Source organism: Zerene cesonia, chromosome 16, assembly GCF_012273895.1.
Source record: "Zerene cesonia ecotype Mississippi chromosome 16, Zerene_cesonia_1.1, whole genome shotgun sequence".
Lineage (NCBI taxonomy): Eukaryota > Metazoa > Arthropoda > Insecta > Lepidoptera > Pieridae > Zerene > Zerene cesonia.
The window spans coordinates 8,499,956-8,510,468 of record NC_052117.1 but is presented as its reverse complement, the minus strand read 5'-3'; the positions used below and the strand labels follow the sequence as shown (position 1 = coordinate 8,510,468).

Below are 10,513 nucleotides of genomic sequence, written 5' to 3'. Positions count from 1 at the left end.
ATCAATTATTTGGAAAATGCGTATGGTGTTCTAACGATATGATTATATTTCAACAATCTTAGGGCTTCTGTAATTATTGGTTCCACGATATAGCTATGTGGATGTTGGTATATTCAAGAGAATGTTAACTAGCTGCGCCCCGTGGTTTCACCCGCGTAAGTCTGTATCGCGTATGAATATCGGGATAAAAAGTTGCCTATTTGTTATTCCAGTTGTCCAAATACCTACGTATCAAATTACATTTCAATCGGTTCAGTAGTTTTTGTGTGAAAGAGTAACAAACATCTATAAATACATACATCTATCCTCACAAACTTTCGCATTTATAACATAAGTAGGATTCGTAGGATAGGCTTTAATAATTATTGTAAGTACGTCACCACTATTAATTACCGATATAAGAACCCTAAATTTATGTAACGTTTGGGTGTTGCTTACAAATACAATATGAATTTATTATTTCCCCATCCACGGATAACATTATTATAAATCATCAGAATTGTTTTCTCTCTTGTTCATGAACAAATCTTAAATGACTTTTTATTGTCCGAAGTGGCAAATAACAGCACAGTTTTCAACAACAAAATATTATTGATATTTCATACAGTTCAACTCACATGTCTCTCGAGAGCATCAGACAACGCTGCTCAGAAGGCCCATACAATAGAAAATTATAATTTTTACTGTATATAAAACAAAACTAAAACATCTTCAAAAACAATTTGGCGGATGATAAGTACATCTGTTTCACTGATCGATTCTCTTAATGTGTTATTGATCAGCCTTCTGTGTACTGCCTGTCCGAGACTTTTTTGAGTCCCCACCGTTGATCAAACCTAGAACCCTTCGATTATCTCACGTCTTATACACAGGTCAATGAAAGACAATAGAGATAAAAAATAATAGAACACAATTATCCTTCCTATTTAATTTCTTGTCTTAAAAATAATCATTACAACTTGAATTCAATGGCCAATATGACAACTACGTTCTTGTGGTCGCAGGATGTTTAATAATAAAGAAATTAAATATTCAAAAATATATTTATTTTCTCAGTTCAACATTGGTTTTGAAACAGCAAATCATGTTTGGGTTCTGTTCGTCCCAAACCTTGAACTTGAAGAGGTATTTACCCTGGAACAAGTTTAAATTAATCAATTTCACATAGCAAATATTTATAGAAAAGCAGCGCCATCTGGTCTCAAACTAGCGAAACTCAAATAAGCATGAGCTAAAATGTATTGTTTAACTATGACAAAAACAAGTGCTAATTACTCTGATAGTGTATTTAAAATTTTTATTAATTTTTAAAATTTTTTGGCGTAGAAGGTGCATATGTATAATATTACTAATAATTTAAAGAGGTATATAAAGTAAGATATCGAACCTTGATTATAGAGTCATTAAATTTATACCAGCGTTTGCCCGCGGTTTCGCACGCGTTAAATTCGGAGAAATTTATAATGTTATTATACATATAACCTTTCTCTTGAATCACTCTTATCTATTAAAAAACACCCCATTGAAATCTGTTGTGTAGTTTTAAAGATTAAAGCATACATAGGGACAGAGAAAGTGACTTTGTTATATACTATGTAGTGATAGATTAATACCATCATACGAATATTATATAATTAAAATTATACCCCTTTTTAAATAATAAAATAAAATGTACTTTGATTGTGTTTATTTTTTGTATCACCAATAGATTTAGCAGCGAACACCAATAGATAACCAATCTTTTTAGGAATGCTTTTCATACAATGGACTACATTTACCCGACTTGTGTCTGTTCCCGTGGGAATTTCGGGAATTTTTATACATATACACCTTCCTCTTGAATCACTATCTACAAAAGCTGTGAAAGGTACTTACAGATGGCAATTTCTTTCCCAGCCGCAAGCTGTAATCGAAGGTCTGTTGCTTGCCAGCTTCTACTGGGCAGCCGGTGTACTGACAAGCATCTGCTTCAAAGAGATCAGGGAAGGGCACATCGCCGTTGTTACTCGCCCAGAAGAGGCCGGTCTTCAATTTGGATGCAGAGAATCCTGGAAAATGACAAATGTTTTCATTCAGCAAGATGCGTACATAAATGTACTCTGTTTCGTCCATAATACATTCTTAATTCCGAATACTTGAATGATGTAGCACCCACATTAGATATTTGTGCTTCGAATATTTAGTGTTTCAACGAGAAACCTTCAAATGATTCATGCTTAAGTATTATTAGAACATATATAAGATAGGAACGACTTTTAGACCGAAAATAATATGATTTGTTAATTTATTTGTTACATTGATTAACGATGTTCGTTAAATGTTGATAGCTATTATGTTTTGAGGAATAAGGAAGTTGTGGTTATTTAGGTGATAGTTTTATAGTGTTTTTAAAGGCTTTTCTTTATTTAGTTGCTTAGTTTTATGAAATACGGACGATTCTAGGAATATGTGATTCCATTTTTTGGTTGTTTCATTTATGTTCTTCTACATAGATAGTAAATTACATGCTGGATATATTTTGGATCCGAACCTAGGGAGAGTTCGATTTAATTTTTGTTTTTCAAATAATTTTTGTAAATAGACTCTAATTATAATTCATTCATAACATCAGTGGTGAATATTCATTGCTAACACAAGCATACCAGGTGTCATATCAAAGCTGATAGATGAAATGGTTCCCAACTTCAGTCTGCACGAGCTGGCTTTCTTGCAGGGGGTCACACGGACCTCGTTGATGACGCACATATCGTCTGGTGCTGGAAGAAAAAAGGTAGTGTTGCTGTAATGATATCGATAATTAAATATCGGTTTTTATAGAGTAAGACTATCAATTAACCGTTTCAAAATGTCTTCATTTATTATTGCCATTACAACGGAAACTTCGGTGTTCAAAGTAACGAAAAAAATTTGCTGAAGGTCGGTCACGAGCTTCCTCGTAAAGAGAACAGATCGAAAACAAAAACAGATAGTTCGCGTTAAGGTTTGGCGCCAAAATAGCGAAAAACATCAAAAAAGGACGGTCAAGAACTTGCACGTAAAGATAACAGATGGAACATAATAACAGTTACAAAAATGCAACGTGGACTACATTTTAGGCACAAAAAATTAAATAAAATTGTTCATACGGAAAGCAAGTACATATTCAGTATAGAGACTAAAGAGCCGGATTTTAGGCATTATCATTTAAGTCAGATAAACCGTTTGACCCTCTAATGTATAAACGCTTGTGCCAGTGCGTTGGGTGCACGAATTCCTACTCTTTATTGAATAAACAATAGACGATAACATGTATAACTTTGAACTCAGTTCGAGAGCGGACTTTGAGGATGATTGAACTTAGAACGCACCGAAACAGACACTCGCTGTTATCGGTTTATTTAATATGCATGAAATAAGTATTATCAACAATTTATTTATTTATTTAAAACACACATAATACACTCTATAATTACAGTTATCCCAATTTTATAGAATTACGTTTATAATAAAACATTGCATTAAATAGAAAAAGACACAATTTAAGCTTACTTGTTCGTATAGCATATAACATAGAACGCCACTTGCGTGAATTCATTGAACTTAGCCCACTTCAAATTGTTGAAATGAGACCAAATTCGAATGGGACCTCGCGGGAGGCACCAGCTTTCAAATTACAAAAGGAATGTTCAAAATGTGTGTACGAAGCCAAAAAAAGCAGTTGAATTGTGAAAACCTCTTTCTTTTTTGGAGTCACTTGAATACATTTTCAAGTGACTTCAAAATAAAAAAGAGAAATATAAAGAGAAATTCGATCTAGAAGAAACGTCTTATATATGTGCTAAGGGACATCTTTTAATAGACATTTCGTTAATAAATTTGAATAAAAAACAAGTATAATTCATTTCATAAAGTTTTGTTCCCTTCACTATATAGTACAAATCAAAGTCGCTTTATGCCGTCTGTGTATGTGTTTCTGAATGCTTAGATCTTTAAATTAACCAACAGATTTTCATGTGATTTATTTTAATAGATAGAGTGATTCAAGAGGAAGGTTTATATGTATAATAACATCCATTAAACTTCTCCGAACTGAACGCGTGCGAAGCCAAAAAAGCTAGTAACATATAATTGACACGTGTTTTGATGTTATTTGTAAACAGTTAGAAGAAACTCACATTCGCTGCATTTCTTGAAATCCGCCAAGTCGCCAGCCGCAAAGGCAAAGAGCGCCAAAAAAACCAAGTATTTGACCATTTTCAAGAAGAGACGTCCACGCACTATGCACTAATGGCCAATGATCAAATTTATCACTTGACATGCGACCTTTGATTTATCTATAATGAGCTCGCCAGAAATTGTTTTTAATTGAGAACTTTACGCGCTATGCGCGAAGCCTGGATTTGTTTGTGTGCTAATCGAAGTTTAATGTCTTGTTTTGTTTATAATCGTGTTTGTTGTTTTAACAGATTCTGCAAATTATGATTAATAGCTAAAGTTGTATTTATTTCAATGTTTTCTTTTTCAATGCCGTCGTTTACGTCTAATTAGATTTTGATTGAGCTTGGTAATTTTACAAATAAAATGTTTGTACTGATTTAAACTTTTAAATAAATGTCCAAGACTCTAAAACAAAATTTTACATAAATCATTGAACGTATGGCTGTATCGGAAATTCTTATCAAATATATGATGTTTCGTTAATTAACTTAACTCATGCCTCTTATTCGACTGAGTTTGAATAAAAATAGCCTATGTTGTTACTCTGTATAAATATGCTTTATAATACTAAAATAATTTCCTTCGAATTACCTTGTACGCAATGAGATCGGTATGTTTTATAGTAGTCGGTTACAGACTGCGGTACAGACCAAAGAACTATTCTTTAGAGATGCTAGACAAATCTAGACGGGCCTTATCCTTAATATCAATTTGTATTACAATTTATTTATATTCAATGGATCCACTTGACTCCATCTTCCAGCGACTTGAAAATCTCTACATTTGATTAATTAGGATTAAGCATAACACAACGATATTTAATTTGCTTGTGATGCACGGAAAAAACATTTAAATTAATATTAGAAGACCAACCATGGCGTGTGAAATATTAATTCATCGATTAGTAAATTGATTTCAAAGATATATTTGATACTTCGTTTTGAATGGGCAGCGCATTGAAAATGCTAGCTATGAACGGACATACAAATGATATTAGCTGCTTTATCGGCGAGCCGGTTCGAGGTATCAATAATGACTTGTTATTCAGGCGACTTGTAAACAATTACATCCTTTATTACTGTTAATTGACGACTGTAGCGATGCTAAAACGGTAATGTATTGTAATTACAGTGAACTGCATTTGTTTTTTTAAGACGCTGTATTAGCTTCACCTGTATGATGCATGTAACCTTTGAATGGAGAGATTTTATTCAAACCTAACACTTATCAGGGATCGCTGATAATACTTAAATGTCATGATTTCACCTTATTCTCCTGATAAGGCCCATCCTTATCAGTATTAAATAATTTCCTTGTGTAAATTTTGTATAAAAAGTGAGGAAATTTAGTTGATTCTGAGAAATTTTGAAAGAATAGAAAAAATTTGATCACGAGGCAGGATACGAACCTGCGTTTCTTGCCTAACCGTAGCAACGCCTAGCCTCTCGGCCATCCGTGATCCTTTCTCATTTATAAAGCATTTCAATGCTATTAAACTAAAAATTAAATTTAGTTGATTCTATCATTAAAGCGTGTTTTATACTCTAGTTGGAGCATAAAACACGCCCGGAGGAACGTTTCCTTTTCCTCACCCTTCCCAGTCCATTCCTTTATTCCTAACATCAATCCTTTCCTTATCCCATATCCTTTAAAATCGGGTAGCGTATTGCAATACCGCCTATGACATCACCACCGCCCATATGATGATGGATGAATGACCGGATGACTACCCGTGAACATTCGCAGATGTATACCTTTGGTGGTGATCGCTTACCGTCAGGCGAACCACAAGTTCAGCTGCCTGCTATGACATAAAAGAAATTGTCATACATTGTCCAACCAATTCCATAAAACAGAACATATACATAATATATATAATGCATTTTATTTATATTGAGTATTATTTGTCGTAATTGAGATGTGGACTATCCTACCTTTCAAGTCGGATAAAAACAGTGCGCAAAATTTCTTTAAAACCGGTTCAGTAATTTAGGTAGTGGACAAACAATTTGTCACCTCAATTGTACATATTAAGATTTATTTTTAATGTAATCGATCACCATTATTAATTTAATCGAAACGGTTTTATTGATTTCTGGTATCAATGGTACGGATATTCAGGAATTAAAAAACCAAAAATCAGTATGAGAGTGTTTATTTACAAAAATAAAAAAAATACGTCTAATAAAAAGGTGAGTTGTAATTCGTTGTTATATTACTTATATACAGATATTTACATTAAATTATGCCGGATTCCGTCTTTGGCATATAAAAGAGAAGATAACAATTTAATCTTAATGTATACAAATTCATTTAAAATTGAGATTTGAGTATTCAAAGATATGATTAAAAGATGAATGTATATTCTAGATATTATGAGAAGTGATTTTAACATAATATGCTCTCTCTATCTTATATTACAGGTTATATATATTTTAATAAAGTGAGACGTTTGTTTATTCCAAGTTTTCATATAAAATAGATATAAAAGTAAGATACAATTCGAATATTTGTCTACTTATTGATAGTAATAAACAATTAAGATGTTTTATGACTAATTAGGCTCATGCATTTATAATACAGCGCAATAACATGATTATAAAATTTTCAATTTGTGCAGATACTTATAAAAATTCGTATTCTACAGGTAAACTAAAGAAATAAGTATATATTTTATAAACAGGTTTTTTTGTGATCAAAAGAATAAATCTGCTTTATCGCAGCTTTAAAATTTTGTTTTGTATAACAACATTATTTTACGCAATATTGTAAATGCATGGCCGCCATTTATTCTAAGTACATAATTGAACACGAAATAAGACTCGTCTTAATTTTATAAATATTTATATTTACAAAGTTTGTTATGCTTAAATATAGCCTATATAGCTCAGTCTGTCAGTTTTAAATGTGTATGAGGAGTTAAAATATAAATTTAAACCTTTTTTTTTTTATTTTGTAAGATCTTTTTTGTATCTTATTCTGAGCGTAATTAAGACGAAATTCGGAACTTGTGATTTGTACAATTTCTTTTTTTTTTTAATTTTTAATTCTTATTTTTTACAGTTAAATTTTTTGAGTATTACCTTAACGACTCATTTGTAGTATTGGGGTAAATTTAATTTCTATTAAAGCATTATCAATATCTTTATTTATAAGAAGCAAGTTAATAATACTTGAATTTTTGTCCCTTTGTAACAAACTATAAAGGAATGAGGTTTAACATTTCAAGATTAGAATGTACTTTTTAACCAGTTTAGAAAATTTAATGTATAATTATACTTAAAACATTCTAGACTATACAACGCCATCTAGATTAATATCTAGAAACTTTTTAACGTTGAACTGAATAATTTTAAAAACATTTTGCGAAGTTATACATCAATAAGGATTTTCTATGAATAAACATAATATGATAAGTTTGAAGACTTTTACTCTAATATTGTTGCGTTTGAAGTGTTATTCAGAATCAAAATTTCATAGGCATTAAACCCATGATATGATATTTTTGTATTTTTAAGTTTACGTTAGCAAAAGGAGCATTAGGCGTGTTCGGGAACGTTTATCCTACATTGTCAAATTTTCAATTTTTTTTTTATGTGAATGAAATTATATTTTCATGATGAATTCATCTGAACACAAATAAATGCTATGATAAAACCCAAATAGATGTCAGTTTCTCAGTAAAATGTACAATAAAATGCATAGAATTTGTGGCAGCAGTGGGGTCGGTATTAACAACTAGATGGCGCTGTAACAAAACCATTTCATTGACAATTAAACTATAGCCAGTGTAGTGGTGGTTGTATTGGGATCGTCTCTAGGGAAGTGTATGTCATGGTGTATGCCGGCCTCCTTCAGTATCCTCATGCGAGGGCCCAGGGGCACGCCGAGGGCCCGCAATTTGTCTTCGCCGACGTAGGGCAATTCTGCCGCCCCTACTTTTTCTTTTTCTAGTAGCGCTGCGTATTTCTGGAAAAAGATTTTATGAGATTTAGAGTTTTAAGTATATTGATATAATTATGATGAAAGTTACATGGAAATAGCATTTTGGAATTCATCAACGAAGCTCACGGTGTAAGTCAGGTTTTCACAGTTCTAATAAAGTTTTACATATTATCACAACCAAATTGTGTTCGTTATGCCACATACGACTTAAGAATAACTTAAAAAAAAAGAAATTTGCTAATATTATTTAGGCATACAGCACAAACTTTTTCTAATTGTTGCCACATTGAAATTAAGTATTAGTAGTTTCTTGTTTTCTTCATCTTGGTTTGTTAATCTTTCTTATTTATATGTGTTAAATAAAGTATATTGTATTGTAATGTGACGTAATGTATGGATGAGGGCTGTATGTGTGTATGTGTGGCGGGTGGTACCTCGTATCCGAGCTTCTTGAGGAAGAGGCGCATGAGCGGCGGCTCGTCGCCGAAGAACTTGGTGAGGCGCCGCACGCGCTCGGGGTCGCCGAACGCGTGCGCCGCCGGCCGCCCGGGGCCCGCGCGGATGTGCTGCTGCGACCTGGCAGCATGGTAACACCTATGTTAGCCTGGCGGTTGGTTGGTGTGGGAGTCGAGCTTCGGCATGCATTACGCTAGCTTTTCTATTTATCTGCGCATGTGGATAACATCACCACTGCTAAAAACGGTGAAGGAAAACATCATGAGGAAACCGGCATGCCCAAGAATAAAACGACGACATGTGACATCTGTCAACCCGCACTTGACCAGCGTGGTGGATTACGGCCTGAACCCTCATAGGAGGCCTGTGTCCCAGCAGTGGGAACATATATGAGCTTATGATGATGATGACTCTGTTTTATACGCAAAATTTTATACGAGAAATTCGCAACAATTATAGAAGTTTTCCTTGAGGCTGCCAGTACTCACTTGTACATGTGCCGGAGCGCGGCAATCTCTGCGCGGATGTTGTCCATCTCCTGCATGACGAGATGCTGCGTGCGCATCTCGCTGGATAGGTGCGCCACCGAGCGCGCCAGCGTCACCACGTGCGACTCCAGCCGCTGGAACCGCTTGTTGATGCCCTGCAATGCAAGTATCGAAGTTACATTATATGTAATAACTATCTGACCCGGTAAACGCTGCTCTGCTTTTTGCTTATCATTTCGGGGAATGAAAAATAGATGTTGGCCGATTCTCAGATCTACCCGATATGCACACACAATTTTATGGGAACTGGTCCAGTTTAGAAAACGATAGAGAAAATAAGAGTAAAGAAGTAGAAAGAAATAAACTATACAACAAGCAGGTGATTAATCAAATTGGAGAAAGAAGGTAATATAGAAAGAAAGAAAGAAAAAAGAAGATTTCTTCTTTCTTTCTTTTCTTTCTACAAAATAGGTAATATACATCCTGTATATATGTCTCGCGGATGGTGTCCTATGCTCAATAGAAACAATCATTTTTAATACGCTAATTAAATACGTAAAAAATACGTACAATCCCTATTAGATGAATTTTTAAAACACTACGTGTACACCCCTAATTGGCCACCCGTCGACTTTTGTCACCCGCACAATTACTTTTACGATTTCCACATATAATTAATCGTACCAATAATAAATCTTAATTAGCCTTTGCAAGACTACCACTAAGTATCATTGAGCATAGTAACACCCTCGGCGGGACATTGAAATTATAAAATTAAGGGATTGAAATGGAATCACCTTCATGTCATGTTTCTTCCGATGGTCGGACGAGCGGCGCTTGTCCCGCTGCGGTCGGCTGCTCACCGAGCTGGACGGCAGAGACGACATGCTGCCGTAGCGCCGCTTGGATGACAGTCTGCGATGTATAAGGAGTTTTATTAAGCCATTTGGATTTGTATACTTCATCATGGAAGGTAAATGGGATGGTTAATCTTGCAAATCAGTTACAACTTAGAAAGTAAAGCAATTTATATTAAATTGTTACCATTCTTCCTAAGTGGGATGTTTAAACATTAACTACAACTACAACATTATCTACATTAACCAGCTGATCGAGGAGCTTAACGAGACCGGGGTCGGTTGCTATATTGATGGTATTTGTACGAATAATCTGAGCTATGCTGACGACATGGTCTTGTTGGGCCCCTCGGTCGGCGCGCTACGTAAACTACTCGCCGTTTGTGAAAGGTGCAGAAAAGCACCACCTTGTCTATAACGTAGATAAATCGGTTGCAATGCTTTTCGGTGCAACGTCTAGGGACTTACCCCTATCTGTTTTCCTTTATAAGTAGCCGCTCAAATTTGTTAATTCTTTCCGATACCTGGGACATATAGTTACGTGTGATCTGAAGGATGATCAAGACATGG

General features: G+C 34.4%; 2 protein-coding genes across 6 annotated transcripts in view; both read right to left on the bottom strand.

Annotated features, from left to right (window-relative positions):
• Nucleotides 1-1,024: 1,024 nt before the first annotated feature.
• On the bottom strand, nt 1,025-4,294 carry LOC119833137 (MD-2-related lipid-recognition protein-like). Its single transcript, XM_038357050.1, has 4 exons — nt 4,155-4,294; nt 2,643-2,756; nt 1,876-2,048; nt 1,025-1,134 (listed from the first exon to the last, which is right to left on the bottom strand). The coding sequence occupies exons 1-4, from the start codon at nt 4,231-4,233 to the stop codon at nt 1,045-1,047; spliced, it is 456 nt and encodes a 151-aa protein (XP_038212978.1). The 5' UTR covers nt 4,234-4,294; the 3' UTR covers nt 1,025-1,044.
• A 2,042-nt stretch (nt 4,295-6,336) lies between these two features.
• LOC119833135 overlaps nt 6,337-10,513 on the bottom strand; it is a 63,623-nt gene continuing 59,446 nt past the window's right edge. For all 5 annotated transcript variants that reach the window (XM_038357044.1, XM_038357045.1, XM_038357043.1 and 2 more), the window contains 4 exons: nt 9,884-10,001; nt 9,087-9,241; nt 8,577-8,718; nt 6,337-8,166 (listed from right to left, as the gene is read on the bottom strand). In XM_038357044.1, coding sequence (XP_038212972.1) covers nt 7,972-8,166; nt 8,577-8,718; nt 9,087-9,241; nt 9,884-10,001 — 610 coding nt within the window. In that variant the 3' untranslated portion in view covers nt 6,337-7,971. The remainder of the gene's footprint in view (nt 8,167-8,576; nt 8,719-9,086; nt 9,242-9,883; nt 10,002-10,513) is intronic.